General features: G+C 37.1%; 2 protein-coding genes across 3 annotated transcripts in view; one reads left to right on the forward strand and one right to left on the reverse strand.

The window, feature by feature from the left end:
- Positions 1-25,782, forward strand: part of LOC133529552 (uncharacterized) — a 202,581-nt gene that overhangs the window by 163,275 nt on the left and 13,524 nt on the right. The gene's annotated exons all lie outside the window — the stretch shown is intronic.
- On the reverse strand, positions 11,405-23,867 carry LOC133529543 (ionotropic receptor 75a-like). 2 transcript variants are annotated; one of them, XM_061867285.1, is made up of 11 exons: positions 23,237-23,867; positions 22,631-22,788; positions 21,959-22,121; positions 20,355-20,550; positions 18,113-18,285; positions 17,509-17,744; positions 16,867-16,969; positions 15,648-15,835; positions 15,120-15,227; positions 14,545-14,711; positions 11,405-13,833 (listed from the first exon to the last, which is right to left on the reverse strand). In XM_061867285.1, the coding sequence occupies exons 1-11, from the start codon at positions 23,388-23,390 to the stop codon at positions 13,617-13,619; spliced, it is 1,863 nt and encodes a 620-aa protein (XP_061723269.1). In that variant the 5' UTR covers positions 23,391-23,867; the 3' UTR covers positions 11,405-13,616. The 2 variants fall into 2 exon arrangements, with proteins under 2 accessions (XP_061723269.1, XP_061723270.1); XM_061867286.1 differs by having other exon boundaries at positions 16,867-16,966; positions 23,237-23,511.

The raw sequence follows: 25,782 nt of genomic DNA on the forward strand, positions 1-25,782 counted from the left end.
TCAAAATTTATTTTCCAATGTTACCTAAGGTTGCTACGCATGGCGTTACTTTTAACTCCCAAAATGAACAATATAATGTCACACAACTTTCGGGCCTTATGTTGGACACCAACGTAATTTTTAGAAATTCATAAAATAAATAAAGAAGAAGGTAGAATATGTCACCATCAAACAGATGCCGTGTGCTGTCACGACAAGAATCTATAAAATTTGACTAAGAAGGAAGTAGAAGACAGAACAAAGAAGAAATGAGAAAAAATATGTTGTCATTTGCCGGCATTAGAATCAGTACGCTTTGTCGTCACTGCGCGTGCGTTCACAAAACGAACTGATTCTTTAGTCGACTCATGCGCAGATCTACAGAAGGAAGAAAATAAAGAAGAAAACAAAGAAGAAGTACAATATGTTTAAGTGTTTTATCATTTTAATACCCAACTTTCGCTTTGAAATCTCGTCAATTTTTTTGTTTTCATTAATATTTTTATAATCCATAACAAAACATGTTTAAGCAATAATACGAGTATACTTATGTAAGTTTTTGTTAAAATGCGTTAACCTAACATTTGTAGCTTGATTATCTCTAAAGTTATAAATATGACTATGCAAATGTCGTAGCCAGATCACAGATTTTGACATTTCATGAAATGCCATTTTAGAATTGATCACGTCATGATATGATTTGGTTAAATTCTTTTTCACTATGTGGCTAACCCATCATTTCATGAACCGATTGCCACATCATAAAATAATCAATATACTAAAATAATGGCCACGTATCCAGAATCTACTTCAGAGTTTCGACAGAAAATTCTTAAGTGTACGAGAAAAAAGAAATATTGATTACATCACTTAGAACATTATTATGTAGTACAAGGGCGAACTTATCCCTAAGAGGGATCTCTTCCAATTAAGATGTTTATCAATATACGGGACCAAATTTCGATGATTTCTTCGTAACCCTTTAACTATCGTTTACATACACGGGGATCAAATTGGTTGCTTTTAAGTATTGCTATTAACTTATTAGCCTTCGTTTGATCCTTGCTGTAAACTGTAGATTTCAATAAATTATAACTACCTGCCCATTTAATCAGCCTCAGTGGCACTTGAACTCAATTTGCATTTAATAACGTTTTAATACGTACTAATTAATTACGTTACATAAATTACCAGCGGATAAACAAATACGAGTATGACGGGGAAATGTGCGAGCCGTTTTACTGAGTAATTAAATACCTATATGCGGGTAGAGAAATGAGCAAGTCCTGTAAGTGATTGCTTATGATTTTTTATTATTGTTCTGAAATTTAATAGTCGTAGCAGCTAAGCGGCCAAGGGGTCTAGCCAAGATGATAACTGTCAACAAACAACAAACGCCAAAGAATATTAAAAAATATATCAGGAACAAATCCTATGAAAAGTCGCGTGATTACGATACAAGTTTGTTATTTGTTCACTCTATATTATTTTATGTCTTTTTCCTTCTTGTCTGTTACCTTTCGTGATTTTTCTCACTTGATGGTCTCATCGGAAGATCAGCGCTGGAAGCCACCAGCAACATGCTGAGATGAGGCCATTTCGTGGCACTTTATACTTCCTTTGTTTTTGTTATATCATGTAATTTAATGTGTCTTGTTTGTGTCTACGAATAAAAAATATTCTATTCTATTATATGCTATTCTATTCTACAAGTGCGAAAAATTTATTTGCAACGAGTGGCGATAAATTACCTATTTGCACATGTATCGTACAACGTCTTACAGTACAATATAGCCCTTTAAATTTTTGACATAGTTACGTAATGTGCTAATTATCACACTAGTGCGGTAAAATAGCACCATATGTCCTGTAAACATTTCACTTTCTAAATTAAAATTAAAATGAACAACTATTTATTTGGATAAATATTTAGTTTTTTTATAGGTAATGGAGTCCCCTAGTAAGTATATTATACCTGTGACAGGAGACTCCACTCTTCCCAGACAACATTTCGTTAAAGCGATTCTATTTCACGTAATTTAATTTAACTAATCTAAGAGTCTCGACTCCAAATGCAACAAAGTTGTAGTTGGTGTCGAGACGGTATTTGCGCTTTTTGACGGTCTCGGCCGCCTCCGCCGCCGCGCCGGCTTTGTGTGTAGTACCGTGGAGGTGGGAAGGTGCCAGAGTGTCAACACAAGTAGCGCCCCACACGAGCACACGTCCCATCCTCCACGGAATCAAAGACATCCCGTCTGGTCTCTTGCCATCGTCTCTGGCTATACCGGCAGGCTCCAGTATAGCCAGAACGTTGTCCTTTTGACTGTTGTAAAAACCTAAAATATCAATACTAATTGAGGCTTGTAGCGCGTTTATAAGTTATAAAGTCGGTAAAAACTAAATTGTCCAACTAGATGTGGCTTTTGCTCAGAAAAGGCTCCTTATGCTTCATGAGCAATAAGAACCTTTCTATCAGAATTTCTGTAGGAATTACTGATAAAAAGGACCTTATTGCACTTGAAGCATATGGACCCTTCTGTGATGGAAAGCCACATATAGTCACAAAGGCTAGAACTTGGCGCCTCACTACCCCGCAACCGTCATCACTCACCATGACACGGCTGACATTAATTTGTTTGTGGTCCCGGCGGCTTCGGCTATTTGCTGTCTGATGAAACAGCCACCGACATTATACCACTGGAATGGGTCAATTATTAATTGATTATGACCACGATAGAGTTAAAGCAATTTAGAGCAGTGGGAAACAATAAAAAAAAACGAGCAATAAAAACTCAAAGCTACTTTTGAATGAATTATGTCGGTGTCATTTTAAAGTGCTTAAGGTAGAAGTACTAGTGCTCGACGCTGCACTAGTACTCGACATGGGCACTTTATGTCAAAGTGATAAGGATTAAGTTCGAATACAGAAAAATCTTCGTTGTTCAAATTTAACCTATATTTCCATGAAATAAAGTGCCCATGTCGGTGACTAGTGCAGCATCGAGCACTAGTACTTCTACCTTATACCAATGCAATATTTTAGATATTATCGGATCTTTCATATTGATCTGATATGATACTTAATGTTTTTCATTTCTCATACTCTGAAACTGGGTCATTGTTGTTCTAAAGTGTTAATAAAATGATACGTTTCTGCTCTAGAGCCCTGTACTTATTTAAGTATCTTTTTTTCTTATTTTATGGTAAGCAATTAAAATTTTGGGTTTTTCAATGGATTTGTTGTACAATTTCCATTCTGATAATTAACTCCCCATTCCATAAATAACGGTATTTTTACGTTTTTTATTTTTTAAATGTACCCTCAAGAAATATGTAGATACTACTGAAGTTTATACTTAGCCATGTTTTTTTTAATGCACATGTATTTTACCTCGTATTCGAAATGCAAATAATATAACCGACCGAAAATTTTAGTTTTAGAATATATTTTGGTAGTTTACTTACCTACGTATACGAAGATCTTCGTTTCAACTGGGGCATTTTGCTTTCGTATGTCCAGGGGGCCTACCGCGAACCACGTTCGACGTGTTGCGTCCCTATCACACTTACGTACGAATTTACTAGTGCGACAGAGAGACAACACGTCGAACGTGGTTCGCGGTAAGTCCTCAGATCTCCTCTACTAGTACAAGTCGCAATTCAATTTCACGCAAATGCGTCAAATTTTGTGACCAGTTTCTATGATAATATGGAACTTTTTTGTGGATACAGATTTTGGAAATGTTTTAAAAGGCTGAAATTGGCATAAAGGACTTAAGAGGATACGGGAGCTAAGATTTAATTTTTTTAGGTGAATATATCCGTCTCGCTAACGGAAGCCGCTCCTATAACTAGTGCGATAAGGACAACGGCAGGTTAGGCGAATCCTGCGTAAAAATCTCAAAAAACGAACGATATTTCGTACTCGACTGTTTCCTCCTCCAAAACGTAACCAAATGTAACAAAATTGTGAGGTCTAAATGTTAATTAAATTATCTGTGTCGGACTGTTTTGCTTTTTAGGCTAATTGATGTCAGTTTTGAATACCATGCGTCTCTTTGCGGCCTAGTAAATTATGCCGTTTTTGCGAATATTTGAAGTGCACTAGCGCCTTGAGAAACAAAAATATCAAAAAAAGCAAAACAGTTCGACACAGATATTCATAATAATAATTTTGATTGAAAAATCATTGCTCTAGCTTCAGAAACCACGCAGGAAACAGTCGAGTACGTGTGTATGGAGAAATGACCACTCCTGTTGCCTCTTAAGCGCAAATTAAGTTCACCGTGACGTGATATCGACTCAAGGAACTAAGGACTAAGGTTAACTGTAAGAGATCTCTGAAATGAATAAGTTAGCCTTTGTACATATGATGTATGTTATGTCCTGTTTTGTTTCTTTCTGTACAATAAAGTGTTTTACTACTACTACTAAGTATTTTCACGTTTACATTTTCTAAGCCTTACGCGAGGTCTAGAAGGTCACAGCCACTAATTTATTATTTGTCGAGCAAAAGCAAGCGTGGTATTAAAAAAAAAAAAACATTTTATATTTACCAGTCACTTTTCGGTGAAGGAAAACATCGTGAGGTCATCAAGAAGGTCAGATGGCAGTCGCTTTCTTAAAAACTGTGGCTACGTCAATTCTTTGGATTACTTGCCAAGCAAACCCCAGGCTCTTATGAGCCGTGGCAAAAATTCCGAGACAACGCGAGGAAGAAGAGACTGGTGTAGACTTAATAGACTTCGTACTGGTCACGGTCGATGCGCGTACTACAAACACCGCTATGGGTGGGTGGATTCGCCGGCCTGCAGCTGCGGTGCGGAAGCCCAAACCATCCAGCACATAATTCAAGACTGCCCTATAACGCGTTATGTCGCCGGTCCTCTCGAAGACCTGATCACCCTGAGCGACGAAGCCATGAAGTGGCTGACTGGTCTATGTGTAGACATTTAATTAATTATATTGTCTCTATTCTTACGATATGTATGCCATACGATTAAATAAATAAACGCGAGGAAGATGATGACTAATATTTATTGACGGTTTTAAAGGTTATATTTATATTTACTCGTAGATAGTATGTATTCTACAATAGTGTTTATAAAACCTAAATAGGTCACTTTATAAATGGATTCCATGCTTAATGTGTACATGTAATTTTGCTGCTCGCAATACACACGAACGATGATCATTGGCAGCTCTCTAGAATAAGCCAATTACTTACTAATAATTATATTCCTTCCTATAATTAAACATTATTAGGCACCTTTCAAATTCTCTAAAAGCCTATACTCAGCCTTCATTTCGCGATACATTTCTACTATACGAAATCTCGACCAATTTCGCGTCTCAACTCCTTCAGGCGACGAGCTAAATCAAACACAAAACGTTATATCTCCATACAAACTTCTCGTCACTTAGGCTCTTTTAACTTTGGCAGCTTACAGAACTGTCTTAATTCCAAAAGGGTTTATGTCCATAGGATTGATTTTGTGAGTTACGACTTTTGAGAGGTGCGGTTAAGGAACTATCTCCTGTTAACAATTCAACATGGAGCTGGATTAAACATGCATGAAAATATGCAAATGTCACCTCGAGTTTTCAAGATGGCGTGAGTTACGGGCGGCAGCGGGGGCGGAAGCGGCAAGAGGTTTGTCTTAAAGATGGTAGGTATTGGAGTTTAGATATTAGGTAAGTATAGATATTGATGTATCGAACTAACTCTTAGACTGGCGACTAAAATAATTTAAAGTAAGGCTAAGATAAGAAAGTTAAACATACTTTCAAGCTTAGAGCATTTAACGAACCGAAGTCGCTTTTAAGAGCTTACTCTCTGTCGAAAACCTCAGCCAATGACCATACTCACGTCATACTTACGTTACTTACATACATTGACGTGCCCCTCCTCCGCAAAAATCGGCAGGCTGTTATGTACATAAAATTACAGATAAGGCGTCTCCGCTTGGTTAACTGCTCTAAGCTTTCAAGGATTTCAAACTTTATTATTTTATCTACACACATATCATAAACCCTCTATGATACCTTCAAAATCCATAAATAATGGCCAACATCACGATAAACTGTTTTGTTACAACAAATTGCTTATCTGTGATGATGTTGTAATTGCTTCATAACTAGCAAAATCGATTTGGTTATGACTTCAAATTTAGAAAATTTCTGAAAAAAAAGCAATTCCATTTGACCTCTATTCTAATATCAGACGAGATGCCTTTTTGTTCGAAATTAAATATCAATTGCATACCATGTTGACATATCTCGCATGTTAGTTGGTATCGAATGATACGGAAATAGGACCTCGACTCTAGTTTATCTCTGAATTAAAAAAAAAACTACGAATGCGTGTTTTGTTGTTTTTAAAGTAACTGTAGCAAAAGTTTCGTGTAAAATGAGCGATAAAAATATTTCGGTGACGTCACCACATATCTGCGAGTTCCGCAAAGAGAGCAACGATGCCCTGTAATTTTGGTTAGTGAATATATCATAGAAAGTTTATAATAGTTATGTGTGTAGATAAAATAGTGTATGTAAAAAATGTAAGAGTAGTATGTATGTATGAGTGTTAAAACACTCGTGTGATCATATTAAGAAACTCACTTCGTTCGTTTCCTATACCCACACTCGTGTATTTTAATGCCTTTTATTATGTAGCAGTCACATAAACTACTATTAATAAATTATTAATTGTCACTGCTACGGGTTTTGGAAAAAGTTTAATAATACTATTTTCTTAACTTAAATAAATACATAATATAGGGACATTCTTACACAAATTGACCAAGTCCTACGACTCCTACGGTGCGCTCACGAAGGCTGTGTTGTGGATACTCAGACAAAGATATAAGTATATAATATACAAATACATAGAAAACATTCATGACTCAGGAACAAATACCTGTGCTCATCACACAAACACCGGGATTCGAACCCAGGACCATCGGCTTCATAGGCAGGGTCACTATTACCTACTAGGCCAGACCGGTCGTCGGTAACTTGTTTCGGGACTTTGGTTTAGAATCATGGTCAGAATCTATAAAATTATAGATTTCTTCTTCTTTATATGTTCTACTCATATTTTATAACAAGCGCATACTGCAAAGTCTTTTTGCCCTTGAACAGATAGAAACCGCTAAAACTTCTAACTTAAGGCCACCAAACCAGCCCTCCAGAGCAAACTAAAGGGCATTATTCAAATTCAGTTCAGCTACTTGACACTAACGATTATTTGGCCTACCCCTTTAACCAGAGGTTTACACGTAATGTTTGATACCATATATATTTCAGGAGAGGGTCAACTATTTTGTATGTATAGTCACGAATGTTTTTACATTGCATAAAGGAGGGTCTTAAACCTGAAATACACCCAAAATAATTATTATATTTACAACTCCTCGTTGCAGAAAGATGCCTTAAAATGGACGCTCTCCGACAACCAGGCATGCGGCGGCCTCCATTTTTAAGAGGCTGTCAACACCCAATGTCCTTGAAATTGATGTTACTTAAACAGTTTTTTAAGAAAGACTATTTGTTTTAATCAAGTAAGAAAAATATATGTTCATATTAATGATATTTCAAAGACCGTGGTTGTACTCGATACATGATTGAACGAAATCGGCTCGATAGAAAATAATTGCTTATTGTTTTGACTTATGGGTCTGCAATTAAAATCACAATTTCAAAACATTTATGTCTAAACCGTGGTTGAGTAAAATATTACACTAATAATCCACTTTTTTTATTTAAATATTTTTCGTATTATTCCCTTGCCCAGGCCCAGTAACATGCGACAGTGCTATCTCATTTACTCCGATAGAAATAGACAGTGTGCGCTCTTTAGGTATTGACAGCCTCTTAACCTCCGATGCAAAAAGGGATGAATTTTTCAGAGTAAATTTGTCGTCATAGTGGACTGCCCACTGATGAGGCGTTGGAACCAATTGCATGAACCCAACGGCCCAACGCATCATCGAAAAAGATTATATTTATTAGTTTTAGGTATTATTATTAAATCTATTGTTCAAGTTGTTGTTCTATTTTAATTTATAATATTCATTACTAGATGACCCGATGAACTTCGTATTACTTACTTCTTAATATAAACCACATGTATTTTAGAGCATTATTTTCATCTCCGCATTACGAAGTTTCACTTCTTCCGCGCGGAGGGACTCCACGCACAATTTTTATCACTTAGCGGTCCCCCGACGCGACGACGCTTGGAAAATAAAAAATATTTGAACTTACATAATATATGTGAAGATTATAATTATAATAGTTTAAAATATTATTTGTTCGTTTTTAGAGTTTATTTTTTGTGTCGGGGGTTTTTTTAATTTTGCTTTTATTAATATTGAAAATTTGCCACCTCGAGGCTGCGCGCCGCATAAAAATTACTCATTGTCCCTATTAATATTATAATTTGCGAAAGTGACTCTGTTTGTCTGTCTGTTACCTCTTCACGCTTAAACGGCTCAATCTATTTATATGCAACGTAAAAAAATACAGCTAATAATAAAGGTTTCATACAAAATTTGTTTTTGCTTCATTTCGCTTATTTTATAAGCTGCAGCTATGAGAACTAATTACATGCATAGATATACCTCATATCATTGTATGTGCAAAGTTTCATTACAATCAAACGCGTAGTTTTAAAATAAGATAGAAAATCCGCTTGTATGGGAAGGTGTTATTCGGCCGAGCTAGCCATACACACTAGGGTATGCCTGCGCAGTTTTGCCTGTACAGTTCAATTGCACAGGCAAAGCTGTATAGGAAACTGCACAGGCGAATGCCACACACGCTCCGTTTTACCTGTGCAGTTGATAAAACTGCGCAGGCATACCCTAGTGTGTACGGCCAGCTTAAGATATATCTTCCAACATATTCAAGGTACGTTTCATTCAAGTGTATCGACGTGTGCAGTAATTTATCAATCAACTTCGCACTCGATGGGCGCACACAATGGACGCATTTGCATCTGGATTCAAACATTGAATATTGTATTTTAATATTTATTAGCCTGAATGTTGATGAGATTATTGTATTGGTGTATTTATCTGTTTTTTGGTGTATTTACCAGGGGCATATTTACCCTAGGGCCAAGGAGTCCATGGTCCAAGGCGGCAGGCTGCAAAGGGGCGTCAAAAAGGGTTATCTTTCCTTAAATGAAATACATTATCATCTCTTAATGGGGCGGTGAATCTAACTATCCTGGGCGCCAAATTTTTAAATAGGCCTCTGCTCGTCACAATTTCTTCATCTTATTTTTTATTTAATTTGACAGTTCGTGGACTATTAATATTAGCCTAATATCGTTCGAGAAATGGGCCCCTGCTTGCAAATAAAGCCCATAGTGCGAACTAGTCGTGATTTACTGTGGGACACAACACGACCTTTAAGAAACCCCGAGTACACCCCGGTAGGGATTTAAATAAATAAAAAAATAACTTTACAATATTTCTGGATTTCAGAATCAAGGCCCTACATTCAACGGTGTAAGTCAAAAGGGCTGGTGGCCTAGCGGAACGAGTGTGCTACTTGCAATTCGGAAGTCGGGGGTTCAAACCCCGTACCAATGAGTTTTTCGGAACTCGTGTACGAAATATCATTTGATATTTACCAGTCACTAACTACTAGTCACGGACTAAACCCAATAAGGCCTAGTTTACCCTCTGGGTTGGAAGGTCAGAATGGCAGTCACTTTGGTAAAAACTAGTGTCAACGCCAATTCTTGGGATTAGTTGCCAAGCGGACCGCAGGCTCCCATGAGCTGTGGCAAAATTCCGGTTCACACACACATACACAGTTCAAGTATAAAGTTATTAAATTAATTCAGGTAGAAAAATATAAGCACAAACAAGTACCTACATCCATAGTTTGTGATCAGTAACGCTGCAGCGCTGGCTTCGTCAATCGGACACAAAAGCAAATCAGCTACAGGCTTCGTCACCTACATAATAAATAATTATTTTATATTATTATTTGGAGCCTGTCGTGTCGCACTGCTGGGCAAAGGCCTCCCCCCAATCTCTCCACTGATCTCTGTCCAGTGCTATGTCTGGCCACTCCTTCAAGAAGGAGTCCAGTTCATCCCGCCATCGCCGGTGAGGTCTGCCAGATCCCCGATTCGAGTTTTCGGGCTCTATATATATAATAATATAATAAAATAAATATTACAGGACATGAGGTTTTGTCAATCAAAAGAAATTGTAAATACACAGTTCAAGTTGTAAGCATTAGCCTACAGTTAATTTAAATCAAAGTATTAACGGGCTTTTGAGCACTTTTTTCAAATAATTAGTCGGACGCCGCGTATATATAGACCAAATGTTTTTATATAAGCTTTTAAATAACTATATTGACTCTCCTGATCTTCTTGAAAAAATTATTTTTAAATTGCCTCGTCGTATTCCCACTCGCCACCCCCAAACATTCCATATTAGCTTTTGTGGCTCTAATTTTGCCAAGCATACTTTTTTTAGACGAGCCTGTCGTGATTACAATGATAAATTTTCAAATTTAGATATTTTTTCATTATCATTTTGTAAATACAGTAGCATTCTGCGAAGTTCAATCTTTTCTTTATAAATATTGTACGTTTTCTTTTAAGTACCTAGTAACTATATATTATTTGCACGCATAACAACTATAGCGATACATGTATTTTTAATTATTTTGTATACCACTTTAAACTCTGTACTATGTCATGCATTTATTAATTACCTACCGATGTTTTGAAGTCCCTGTACGCGTGACAGACAAGAAGATGCCTAACACCTTCCCTGTTTCGATCTGTAATTTACTATGTATACTTTTATTTTCAATGGAACTAAAGGTCTGTTTGTTATCACTTAAGCTTATATATATTAATATGTGACTGTTTGTTTCCTAAATAAATTAAAAAAAAAAAAAAAAAAAAAAAAATAATTACATAACATATTATAAGTTTTTTTTATACTACGTCGGTGGCAAACAAGCATACGGCCCGGCTGATGGTAAGCAGTCTCCGTAGCCTATGTACGCCTGCAGCTCCGGAAGAGGATGGTCTAGTCACCTTTCTAATGAACTTTAAATAAAACAACATATTTTCTTGTTTTCTTAAATTTTTAATAACTATCATACTACGAGCAACCGAAAATTTTACTAAGCAACTAAAATACTAACTTAGCGACTAATCGCTAGTTATTATTTCTTTATATATTAATAGGTATACTAAACAGATATCATACAATATCACGAAAAATATTACATATTTACGCCTAACTTGGCTTATTAACTAGAGCGAGATCCACAAGTGTAAGTGTACAGCATGGTTTACGATTATGCGCAAATGTTACAAATATTAATACCAACGGCTACAGTGAAAACATTAAGGAACATATTATCTAAGTATTAAAATATAAAGGAGTAAAATATACATATATTTTATTATCAAACGAGCGAGCGAAGCGTAGTGAAGTTGTTACATTTAACTTGAAACACAGTGCCTTTTCTCGCACGGTATTAGACTAGGGTTTCCATGACAATACACTAATAATATTAGTCTAATATGGTTCGAGAAATGGACCTCTGGCTAGGAGCACGTCCCGGCATTTGGATGTTTTTAAGCTGAACTATCAGAGGATAGTTTGATGGATAATAACTTAAGTAAATGTGTCCTAATTTAAATGATATTAGGTAAACGTGTAGTTGAGGGCATTATATTTTAGTCATTAAATTATGAGCAGGTTTGATCAAGGGGTTATGGAGCTAGAAGAGTCTAGAAGGACTAAAAGCTATTTGTGAGAGGTCTTGCTATTCTGGTCAACTCCTTACTTAAAAAAAACCTCCACCTCCAAGACTTACAAATAGAACGAATTAATCTATAAGTAAAATGGGATTGTTCCAATAATCGTAAAGTAAATCAGCGTTCTCTTTCTTTCTCTTGAAAGCTAATGTATTAGAGCGGGACGCAAGTACATAGCGTGTGTGGAATTGTGCCCAAAAATTACTCTTCCCTGTTAAAATATTGCCAGCTTACTACTTGACTGATGTCGTGATTTTCAACATTATGGCGCGCCGAACTATTTTCGTTCCTATTTCGCTTTGGTTAAAACCTACCTTTCTGTAACGGTCTTCGTAAATGCAAAACGACAGTATTGTGAAGATAGATGCTGGTTTAGTGAGGCACAGTGCATAAATATCTGGGGATGTTTATATAAATAAAAACAAATAGGACGCGGACACTCTGGCTGTGGAATGAGCTTCCTGCAGAGGTTTTTCCGAGGGACTACAGTATAGGGGTTCTTCAAAAAAGGAGTGTACATGTTTTTAAAGGGACGGCAACGCGTATATAACACCCCCGTAGTAACAGCAGTCCTAGTATCAACGCACATATCGTGTGTATTTTTGACACGACTACACATTCTAGGGGCAGTTAGTATAGGCCCAAATTAATTGACACTTTCGCGCGGATTGCATCGCATCCGTTTTTGTACTACACCTACACATTACATTACATACATACATTTCGGAGAGTGTGCCGAGGAACTGCACAAACAATATTCCTCCGTCCCCATTTCACCATCGGACTACCAGACAATCGGCACTCCGGCATCATCGCTTAATGGTAGGTATTCCATAAATACGCACGAAGTTTTGCTTCGACATTTCTTATGCGAACTGCCAAGTAGTGGAATGCCCTGCCCGAATCCGTATTTCCGCATGAGTAGGTACAATCTGGATCTCTTCAAGAAAAGAGTAAATAGGTCTCGTAGGTAAGTGTGATCCACCGTAGACCGCATCATCACTTACCATCAGGTGAGATCGTGGTCAAACGTATGCCTATCTTATAAAAAAGAAAAAAGAAAGACCTGCGGTGGCAGCATGGTTGAATTTTAATCACCTGTCCCTACGCCTGTCACTTTAGCATTTACATACTTGTGTGTAGTGTGTGTACTACACCTTACCCACACACGTGCATATAGCGTAGTACTGCACGTGTATAACTATACTAAGCATACGCATAGGCATACGTTTGACCACGATCTTACCTGATGGTAAGTGATGATGCGGTCTACGGTGCACACACTACATAGGCATGGTTACAGGCGATAAAAATGCGACTGTGCTTGCCCACTGGTGACGCACATGCTATAGAATCAGTTATTTGTTATAAATTTCTGCGTTGAAATGCTCATGAATCCACTTTACCAATATTTCCTCTACCAGTCGTCAAAATCAGATTTTGAATTTTGAATTTTGAATTTCTTTGTTTTTATATAAAACGTCGCACTTACTGACGTGACGTCTCAACTGTCAAAACTGATGAATATGTAGTATGTATGCAATACGATGCCGCTTGATGAAAAAAATATTGTACTCTGTTAGTTAAGGCAAATTAAAAAAAATCTTTACAATCGTTTCATGGCACTGAAACCTACACCATCTCAATTTGCGTTTGAATTAAAAATACAAGCTGTACAAGCAGATTAGGATAGCGGTCAACTAGAAATACTGACAAGAAGCTGCCTCCGTGGACTTTCTTGAATTTACAACACTTAAGCTTCTTGCATAATGTCAGTAAGCTCAGACCGAGGTGTGGTGTCTACAAGTAGTCCTTGACTGTTGCCACCTCTTCAAGGTCGCGTATTCATCTTCCGATAATACAATATCTCTACCAGCAACAACATCACTCCTAGTATCATCCCATATAGAAGAAGCAATAGAATAGGATAGCAGTCGACGAGTGACACCGATACGAAGCTGCCTCCGCGGACGGAGCAGACCGGTTTCTTGGAGAACATGATGCGGTTGGTGCGGTCGTTTAGGCCGAACTCGGCGTTTCTGAGGAGGCTGGAAAGGTAAAAGAGGATACAGTTATCTTTTGGAGATACTAATAAATGTAAAAAGTGTATATGCTGAGGTCTTCTTTCATTGTATAAGAGGGTTTGCGCTATCGTCCCCACGCTAGCACAAACTGAAGGTAGGCCTTGCATTGCTGCTGCAGTAATGCTGGTGTAGACTAAATTCGAACAGTAGCTTGTACGGTATGCAGTAGCGGCCTTAACATTCGCGAGGCAACGGGCGACCCCTGTAAAAATCTGCTCTGCAAACATGTCTCCTTATAAACATGACATAAAGAAAACAGAAGACACATAAAGATGCAAATTTCATTATGTCTGCAATTTCATCTAGCACCAAGCATCTACACGAACAAAAATGACAAAACAAGACGGGTCGATTGATAAGAACAAAAAATGTATCACTTATCCGTCTTATAGATTAGCCTATACATGTGAGTCTACTGCTGATCTAAAGGCCTGTCCCTGCTATCTCTACAAGTCCGATTAGAGGCTTCTTCCAGAAAGTCGCAGAGGAATATCGATATTGTAACGCCAACTTCACAATAACAATCAGGAGGGTTTCTGCGGCGGCATCATGGTTCCATTTTTATCACTTGTCACTATGCCCGTCACTTTCGCACTTACATACTTATTAGAACGGGACAGGTATGGTGACAAATGATAAAGAGCCGACCATCTTAGCCCTACTGTTAGTACTTACCCTATCTTAAAAATCTCTCGATAAGGTGACCCTTTTCTAACTGCCTGCCATGGATTATTATTTTGTAGGTATGAAATTTCCTGAAGTCCACATTTTTCATGCTCATAGAAATATCTCTCCATGACTTTGTATGCAACTCCCAGGTTACAGTTGAGGGCAAATGGTTTCTGAAACAGACAAATCATTTATCAAAAAATACCTTGACTAGTTATATTTATGATATATATGATACTGAATACGCAGCAGAAGAAGATTCCCAATAAGAGCCGACAATTCAGTTAAGATTACAGGGAAAAATGGACGAGGGTAGCTCACCACCGTCCATTGTGGAGATCTCATAGGCTTTCCCTATGTCTAGCAGTGGACTTTCAACTGATATGATGATGATTTGCCATGACACTAAACGGATCCTAATAGCACTTAGCAATTCTGACCCAGCAAGGACGATATATTGCAGTATTGTTTTTTCGTATTGTCTTAACTTTAAAACATAATATCGCCTTCATGATTCTAGGAATCTAACTAAGTTATAATAGTCTAAGAATTGTAGTAATAAACTTTTTCTATCAAGTCACCTTTTGTAGCTGCAGTATTCCTTCGGTCAGATCAAAGAACTTCGGTTTTGATCCACTCGGAGCTATTTTTTTCTCGTATATTGCTCGTCTTATCGGTTCTTTTTCATTCTGAAAGAAAGTTACAATAATTATGTACAGCTAGCTGCAGAGAGAAGTGACCCTCGCCGCATACAATCAATCTATGCAGAAAGGATCAGGTCATCTATTCTGTCTCTGTAATGAGCTTTGTGGTACATAACATCAATAACTACTTCGTTTATTATTATTTTACCTATCGAGCAAAGTGATTCTAGGCATTTGACCCTTTAGACCCTTTTTTTATTTTTAGACCCTTGTTTTTAACCATTGGAAGTAGTAAGGAAAAAATTAAGAATCTAAATATTCATACACTCATACAGATAACATTCGGGTTACAAATGTAGTAACAAAAGGCCATGCCCTGAATAATGTAGCCATTGCTGAAAGAAATGTAAAGTATCCAGGACATCGACAGTAAAATAATAATTTTCTGCAGTTAGAAAAACTTACCATAAACCAGTATCTATTATAAGGCGTATCTTCAACCCCAAGCTCCAGTTTGGAATTAAGCAAATCAGTGAGTGTACGTATTTGATTCGAACTAGACTGCAGCAGGACCACGATGCTTGCAGAATACGCCGTGTAGAGGAAGAGAAATACTAGGAATAGGATTAGGATCATGAAGCGGCCTAGCATACCTGAAAGTGGAAGTGAAAGTATTTATTCTTCAATGTAGGCATATTATAATGCACTATGTATGTCAAAAACTACCATCGATTCTAACCCTTCATGACAATCGCAAAAAGATAAGAAACTCGGCAGGACGCAGAAAAAAGATCGAGACTTAATTATATCTCTAAATAAAATCAACAATACTTAAAAATGGATCGCTACTTGCAGTAGAGTAAAAAACTAAATGAAGCATCTGGTTATGAAAGAGAATAAGTTAGTCTGTTTAATGGAGGTAGGTGAACTATGTCATAGTATGGAAACAGATAATTTGACAAGCAATAAGTTTTTGGCAACTTGGCAGCCCAAATACACAATTAGGTTGCGTTGTTTTATCACAGAGTTCATATGGCCACCTTCTGTCTCGATCATCAGATCAGCTCAATGGTACCATAATATTGCATTATTACCCGACTTACATATGTATGTAATTTTTCAGCTTCATTGGAAACCGGGAAGTGAGTCAAATTTAACTTGCAAGATTTGATTACAGATACACAGACAGACAACGGGACAGCTAAAGCTAATAAAGAAAAAATAAATAAAATAAAATATATTTATTTCAGACTCATAGAATCCATATCTTGTTAGTCTTGTAATAAAAGCTTGTAAAAACAGTAATACATAAAAGACATAATAAAAACCCGTTAATGGATGTAAGGCACTGAATGGATAGTTTTCTTTTGACATAAAAGTAAGGAAAGATAGAGACAAATTTAGCAATCATTCAAAGTTTAAACGTTATCCCAGGAAAACAAAACGTAGTATCAAATATGCTCAGTAACAAGCATCATGAGTTATTGTACTCTATACGTAATAATGAAACCGCTGTACCGATTGAAAAAAATTGGTATGGAGAAAGTTTGAGGCCCGGGGAAGAATTTATGTTCTTAGTTTTTATCAATTATCATCATTCATGCAAACAAGTCGTGGGCAGAAGCTAGAGTAGTTACTATTATACAAATTTGTATGTTGCAAACTTTTCGGTACAAATACTGACCCTTTAACTCCACAGTGCTACCTTGCTGAGATATTGCGCACATCACAAAAATCGTCACGTCGCTTATAGTTGGAACCAAGACTGTTGTATCGTCGGCTTTCTGCTTCAAAATTACAAAGGTTATTTAGGGCACAATGTTCAAGTATTAGATAGCTAATTAGCAAAATAATTAACTGCCAGATAAAACTTCCTTTACTACTTTACCTACTTTAGCACTTTATCTACCAGTTAAGCTCAGAGAAATGGCAAGTAGCTTATTCAGGACTTTACTTGGACATTGTGAAATAGGCCCTTAGAGTAATATATCTGAATATGCAGTGGCCAGATCATATATTTTGGCGTTTCATGAACTGATTGCCACATTAAATGATCAATTTTAAGATCCACGACATGTACATTTATAAAGTATATTAAAATTAAATCACACCTATTTGTGCAATTTAGGACTTTTCAATTTCCATACAATCTTACGATAAAATTATCCTGCAGTAGAAGATATCAAACAAAACATAATGAGCCTAATGAGAAAAATAATGATAAAAAGTTATATAATACCACTAACGGCGCTAATACAGTCATATATGTAAAACATGAATTAAACAGAAAACCAATCTAAACATTTCCCAAATATCAACAAATTACCTTTTCGTCTGCTACCTTCTTCGCCTCCCAATACGCACTAAAATACATGGCAAAAATCAGGACCAGTACAAATGATCCTACACAATACCATACAGAAGCTTGAAATGGTAAGAGGTACAAATTATTTTGATAGGACAGCGGTGGCTCCCGGAATAAGAACTTGATCGAAGATTCCATGGGGTGAGACATGTATTCTATAAGTGGCATACGTTCTTTCGTTATGAATAGTATAGCGCCTGTGAAAATAACATGTTGTTTATAAAAAATAATTGGTATTGCCATACAAATCTCATATTCATTCTGAATTAATAAATACCAAAGAGCATCACTGTGCAACAAATATTTGTGATAAGCACACAAATAAATGCCCTTAACAGGATCCGAACCCGGAACCTCCTGTTTCGTAGTAATGGTCACTACCGGCTAGGCTAGGAGGCAGGGTAACGAATATTAAATTTTTAAGAGTTTAAAAATTAACACACGTAAGTAAGTATAAACAGTTTTCACTGATTGACCAACATGTTATTCGGCAGAATAGTAAAATAAGTCTCCAACAAAACTATGAAACTCCACAAAGTAACTGATCAAAATAAATCATTGATACCTGCAAGCTCTGCTGTTCCATCAGCCAAATGTCCGACCATTCCACGCCAAGTCCCATTGACGTGATGTCCCCATTGGTCCGTAAATACAAACTCTCTGCTCGCGTTCATGAACTCATAGAGTGCAGTCAGCTGGCGGAAACCGCCTTTTGTAACTGAGTCTATTTGCTTGTACCTGTATTTTAAAGAACAACAGAAAAGTACGTGTATTACAAATTTGCGAAACAATGCCTACTGGCGCAACATAACCTACTTATACAAAGATCGGTTGACGATACTTGACGACACACACAGAGTCACGGTTCCGCGCTCCGCGTAGGTTAGACTAGCTATACATTAGACTGCACCGTACAGCCGAGGCGGCTACACATATTTTTATATAGATAATCCAAATACCTAAACGTTTGTAATCTACTTGTTAAGTTAATAAAAACAAGATAGTCCTATCCTGGAGTTTGTTCATTCATCATCATAAGAGCTTAATTGAGGAGTATATCGAACAGTGCCTAATGCCTCAAACACAAGTAAAGAATTTCAAAATATATTAACAATTTAGTAGTAATAGTAGTACATAACACAGAAAGAATACAGTAAATGTGTACAAAGGCGAACTTATTAAGGGATCTCTTCCACAATTTCAATGTGTTTATTTTAGTTTAGATATTTCGATGAAATTTCACTAGGAACTAGTGACGCAGCATCTTACGTAGTAGGCGTACAACTACCGAACGCGATGCGAAGCAATGCGGCACGCGGCGAGGGAAAATCAATCCCTTAATACCTATAGAATTGTCCGACGTGGGCGATCTCATTATTTACTATTAAAGACAACAAATGGTGCAATCAGTGTAAGTTGATCCTAGCCTACGTTAGTACTTAATAACAAACATAGATTTTGTCCTCTGACAAAGTTTCCACAACAAAAGACAATCAAACTTATTAGCTATCAAATTTAAGATGCTATTACTGCTCCCACCTATCCTGCTTTAAAGCTAGGCCGTTTTCTTGCGCCAGATAGAGTAGAAGCTATCGTCCGCGACGACCGCGACTCGGCAAACAATCAGACATAGCGCTGCGCTGCAGTAGGTATCGTGGAAGCCGCAGTAGCTCTAATGTTATACTATAAACTGTATACGCAGAGCATTGTAAGCCCGCTGCGTGAAATGGACCCACAGATTTGACGAGTACAGTGATGTGCAGTATGCCTTAAATAAGGTTATATTGACGGAATTCGTACAACGTGCAAATCGGTGGGCCTGCGGGATTAGTAAACAAAAATAACAGGAATAGGTAAAGAATTAAAAAACAAAGTTCTTACTCGAATTTCAACGTAACGCGCGCCCGTCGTGAATGCTACTCGTGCACGGTTAGTGCTTGAAAATGGAGTTATAGGCTCTCCGAAATATGTCGCGCGGGTGACTTAAAACACGTGAGTTAAACAGTAAAACTATCTTATCATGTAACATGGCAACAAAGCAGCGGCGCTTGGAAGACCTGGATGCCAAGCGCCATCTCCGTAAGACGCGACCGAGGCCCTCGTATACCTATACCTACAACCCAGCTGGTCAGCTTCATTGCGCACCATGCGATCGCATTTTCAAAACCAAATTTGGCTTTGCAAGCCATATTAGAGCTTTCCATGTTTCCGAATAAAAACAGTTGAAGGAGTCGCCGTCGTCGGATACGGCGAGGAGGACTATATATTTCCATGTAAAATTTCTCGACAATTTGTAGACAAATAGCACAACTCAGATTAATTTAATGTTATTGAAAGCTTAAATGCTATATTATTGTTGAAAATTACTTCTTAATGGGTAAGATTTGTATAATTGTATATTTAGTAGTAAGTTTCTGTTTATGTTTAAAGCTAATCCAAGTCTTATTTTTACGTCACTCGTTCTTCTTACTGAATGAGGCTTCAAGCCTCAGGCTTGGGTTCAGTTCCGAACCGAAATCTAAGAACGCACGAGTGGTGCAGCCCTTTCTTCTGGTTTAAAATTGAAGACGCATGATTGAAGCTGCTTATTTTCTTGATATTCGCTGCTGAAGTTTTTATCCCCTTGCCCGTTAGCCCGCGTAGCCCGCAGTAGCACCCGGTGCCGGGATTCATCGTTGGGCTCGAATGGAATTCGAGAACGTTAAGGTCGGTGACGATATTTATTGCTTGGACATATTATAACTATATTATTGATTTTCTATAAGAATCTAGTTCATTTATCGCTCTAGTTAGCCAATAGTTCTTACCGTAAGGTCTCCAAATCAGCAAAGGAACCGTTGTCTGTAATAACCATGGAAGTGACGATGCTTGCCCTGGCAAGATTCCTTCGTCTCATGACCAACGCTACCTTCTTGGCGCGTCTTGAAATGGTGAGACCGTTTTCGGTCGACCAGTTCCCGTAGTTTTCGATTATCCATTCACGGTTTGGCTTTATTTTGTATACTGTTCAAAGAAGTCAAATCAGTTATGATACTTATCAGTCTTAGACAGATTCGAATAAAACAATTATTACTTCTATGGCTTAGTTAACATTTTGAGTGTGTATAAGTTATATTTTGTACAGTACATAATAATTATGGTACTATTAATAACTAGTGAAAACATTGTTATGGTAGGTGTCCGGACGTCTTTGCAATAACCCAGTCTCATTTTCCTCCCAAACTTCAATTCATAGACCGTTTTACTGTTCACTTTACTACAATAGTCCCAATGCCTGTTGTGACCGGTTCATGGGTGTCTATTGTTACGCCCGTGAACGGGTTCCAACAGGCGTTCTACATGACATTAAAGCTCTCCAAGAGGCCTCTACGTGTTGGATCTATATCCCCACGCAAGCCTATAAAAAGACCGGGATCTATAGGCCCGTGAAATCCAAGGAGATACAATAATGGTACTATTATTCCGCGCTTTTTTCCTCCAACTTACAGAAAACAGCAGCCAAATAACACTAGACCCTACTCGTAGTGTTGTGTTCCTGCCGGTGAGTAAGGTTGCCAGAGCTCAACGAAGGGGGGGGCGGGTTTAGGGTCGGCAACGCGCATGTAACTCCTCTGGAGTTGCGGGCGTACATAGGCTACGGAGACTGCTTACCATCAGGCGGGCCGTATGCTTGTTGGCCACCGACGTAGTATTTTAAAAAAAAAGTTCGGGAATAAGCACTTTCCGGGCTTATGTCGAAAGTATACTGTAAAACGTGTTATGTACAATACGTGCGAATAGGTAATTCGCAACTCTTATCGATTTAAATAAATTTTCACCACTCTTTGCGTATTTCTTACTTTCCGCACTTGTAGGTATCGTAAGTAATTTATACAAAATTAGTACCTACGGCCTTTTATAAAATATCTCTCCAGCTCTTAGCTTTGGATATGTCTTTTTAGGGTTCCGTAGCCAAATGGCAAAAAACGGAACCCTTATAGATTCGTCATGTCCGTCTGTCTGTCCGATTATGTCACAGCCACTTTTTTTTTCAAGCCTAGCACTTTCAACAAGCTAATAATAAATATTAAATATTATAGGACATTATTACACAAATTGACTAAGTCCCACAGTAAGCTCAATAAGGCTTGTGTTGAGGGTACTTAGACAACGATATATATAATATATAAATATTTATAAATACTTAAATACATAGAAAACACCCATGACTCAGGAACAAATATCCATGCTCATCACACGAATAAATGCCCTTACCAGGATTTGAACCCGGGACCATCAGCTTCGTAGGCAGGGTCACTACCCACTAGGCCAAACCGGTAGTCAAATAATAAGAAATATAATTATAACAAAAGTTAAATCGAAATTTGTATTTGCAAAGTAAGCCTTTTAGTAATTATTTTCGTTCACTTACTCAAATTAATACTGTAGCTATTATTTATTAACTGCATGACATAAACTTCAGAATCTGGTAGCAAATGCATTTTATCTATTACTAGTGGTACGCTGACTTCATTAGCTGGTGTGTTAATTATGAACCATCTATGAGGTCTCCCAAAATATTTCCTAGATGCAGCCTGAAACAAGATATAATTATATAACGTTGAAGATAAAGCAGTGTTTACTGTACATAATTAGGCATTAAAATACTCGTATGATCCTTTTATCAATCTCATTTCATTCGTTTCATAAATCCACACTCGTATCATAATGCCGGTAAACCTGATCTCTCGCGATATAGGGCTGACTTAGTGCGCTTTTTCTTCTTGTCCTAAGCCTTATCCCATTATCTGGGATCGGCTCTCCTTGTCTGCATTTTCCACTGCTCCCGGTTCTGGTGATTTCTACTATCTCCTTCAGATCCTTCTGGACCATCTTCAACTAGTGGCGGGCTGTCTTCCAGCGCCTCGGCTGTTTTTATGCTCAGCGCAACTCGTACCATATAGTGGCTCTGCAATTTCTGTATACGCACTGCTAAGTGCATTTACTATTAATACGTACTGTTATCTCTGTGTATGTATAAACTTTTATCTTATTTTACCTTTCATCTATTGGTAATCAAGTATCATTAGAAATAATAACTTACTTTATTTAAAAACTCTCCTGAATCTTTGCAACCGACGTCTATCAAAAATACTACCTTCTCTGGATGAACCAGATCTTTAGCATGTATGTCGTTTACAAATTTTATAGATCTTGGATTGTCTGCCGCTGCCAGATTAGCTGTTATTTTCTTTTTATAGACTGAAAAAAATTAATAACTATATCTAGTATACATTTTTAGCTACATCACATTATTCTAATTGATGCAAGAAATGAAATATTATACTTCATTCTCGCGTTGTCCCGTTATTTTGCTTTGGCTCATGGGAGCCCGGGGTTCGCTTGGCAACTAATCCCCAGTACTGGCCTAGGCACTAGTTTTTACGAAAGCGACTGCCATCTGACCTTCGAACCTAGAGGGTAAACTATGACTTATTGGGATTAGTCCGGTTACCTCACGATGTTTTCCTTCACCGAAAAGCGACTGGTAAATATCAAAGGATACTTCATACATATGTTCCGAAAAACTCATTGGTACGAGCCGGTGTTTGAACCCGCGACCTCTGGATTGCAAGTTGCACGCTCTTACCCCACCAGCGCTTTGAATGAAATACTTATACTTAAAATTAATTATTTTATAATTACTCACTATATGTCCAGCATACATTTGAAATCACATCAGTTGGTTTATTAAATGATTGAATTACATCCACTATCACTTTTATATCATTCTCTTTCGAAATTGATAACTTAAAAGATGAACATATGAAAATAGCACAAAAAATTGTGAGAGAACTATACATTGTTATAGTTTTATAGTAATTGAGATGACTATAGTACAAGAAAACCTGCAGTCATCGATTTACTTTGCATTTCATAATTATATAAATCCCTGTTGTATAAAAAGTTATAACATCAATTTCTTTGATAAAGACAAGGAATCAGTATCTTTGAGTAACACTTTATTTCATCGAAAGACAAGATTAAACTGGAATTATATAGAAGAAGGCTTTGATTGTGTTAGTTAATAATTATCAGAAGAAAATGAGGAGGCGTATGCAGAATTGATGAATGAATGATTCCAATAGGTAAAGAGTGTGTTAAGAATACCTATCGTGTATATGTTGTAATTCAAACTGATTGAAAAAATATGTAAGTATATTTTAGCTTTTACCATATGAAAAACGAATTTAACCTTTTGAATGCCAAGAACGTCTAAAGACGTCGTTACTAATAATCGTCGTGCCCACAGCGCCAAGGACAACTGCAGGTGTTATGGCGGACACTGTCAATGCTCGTTCGCGCCCGGGATCTTGGCGTTTGAGTGATGTTTGTGTTTATGACATAAAGCATTCAAACGGTTAATACCATTTTGTTACAAAAACATGAGATTTATTTTTATGTTAAAAATTAAAATCGTAGTTATACTATCCGTACCTATGTCACGTGACCGCAAATACATATACATACGTCCATTATCCCAAGCCTTTCCATGTAATTGTTACATTTATAAACATTAAAATTTGTCTGTAGAATTCTGTACATATTGTACATATTGTAAAATGACATGTAAAATACTTAATTTTTATGAATAAAGTTCTGATTCTGATTCTGTAGATTATGCTTCTAATCTTGATAAGTTCCTTTCCTCCAAAAGCGTCAGGGGAACGATATTTAATATTGGTATCGTGTTTTTAAAACGTGAATGTCTAGACTTGCCAGGCAATGGATAATGCACTAGGAAATAGAGTGGAAGCATATAATTACTGCTTGCACAAACACTGTCCGTTAATAAAGGGGGAGAGTCCGTTGTTAGATATTGCATAAATAATGCCTTGTAAAAGCATAAGGGGCATAGGGGGCTTGTAAGGGGCATAGCTAAGTGCCACATAAGGAAGATGTCTTTTTAAACCCAGTAGTCCAAGTTCGAACATTTTATAATCCTCGTTCGATATTAATAATCTCGAACACATTTGCTCGCAGCGTCCCTTAGCGTTTGCTCTAACCTGCTTAAATCGGTCGCGTGTTTTTACCTGAGATCCGATTTTTTTTCGTAGTTGGACTACACGGTAAAATCGGTGTACACTGATACTGCCGTCGTACGTCGTTGCGAAGTGCGAAGCAACGAATTCGCGTACGGCGACGACGAGACAATGGTGCAATTTTCAACGTATCTTCGTCCGAAACTGCGATGCGCGCGAAAAAATGGACTCTCCCACAGGAAATTTCTATATCAGGCCAGCAAAATATATATAAAAAGCGAAATTTATTTCGCGGTTGGTTCCATAGTAAAAGTTGCTCAGTATGACCTAAACATTAACGGGTTTAAGTAATTGTTTTAAATTCAGAATCATACTGTATATTATGGCTTAGTATTGAGTACCTACATATACTAAACATATGCAACTGCACACTGATATTTTTTCCAATTAATTTTTCATTCTCCATTGCAATTATAATGGAACTCGTAAACGTATTATTTTATGATATTTTTTCTTGACGTTTTGATTTTACTTAACTAACAAGCATTTATTGTTTTTATTTTGATCTTCAAAACGAGTTTTGTATACCTTAAGAGTCCGCAGTAAGCTCGGTCGAATTTCACCTTCCGATACAAACGTTGTTACGTTCTCATTTTAAAACTAGGTGTTGGATTATAATGAAACTTTTCACATTAATGACATCAGGTATATTTATGCCTGTTATTAGTTTATATAGCTCTAGCTTATAAAACAAACAAAATAGAAAAAGAAAATAAGTCTAAGTCTAAGGTTTAAGTGTAGGGAAAGAAAACAAGTTTTGTATGAAAAAGAAGAAAACGCAAATACCTACCGTTTTGATACCTACACAAAAATATAATGGAGTGACCTTCAACGCGCCGCTCCCCGCACCGCGCGCACCGGCGCAACGATAGGGTTGCCGACGCTTAGAAATGATTTTACAAATAAGTACCTACATACTTAAGCTATAGATTCTATAAAAGATATCTACCTACTTAAGTAGGTATAAATAAAAGTTTTAATGGTCAAACTAACATTAGGACTCGACATTAGCTGTATGAAAGGGTAGCGTAAAATAACTATGAGATAGTAACAAGATAAGTAAGTAAGTACGTAAGTAGGTAAGTAAACATTCTTTACTGTACGGTACAGTTATAAAATACACCGAAAGCGAAATACAAACTTAAGACTACCT

Source organism: Cydia pomonella, chromosome 21 (genome assembly GCF_033807575.1).
Source record: "Cydia pomonella isolate Wapato2018A chromosome 21, ilCydPomo1, whole genome shotgun sequence".
Classification (NCBI taxonomy): domain Eukaryota; kingdom Metazoa; phylum Arthropoda; class Insecta; order Lepidoptera; family Tortricidae; genus Cydia; species Cydia pomonella.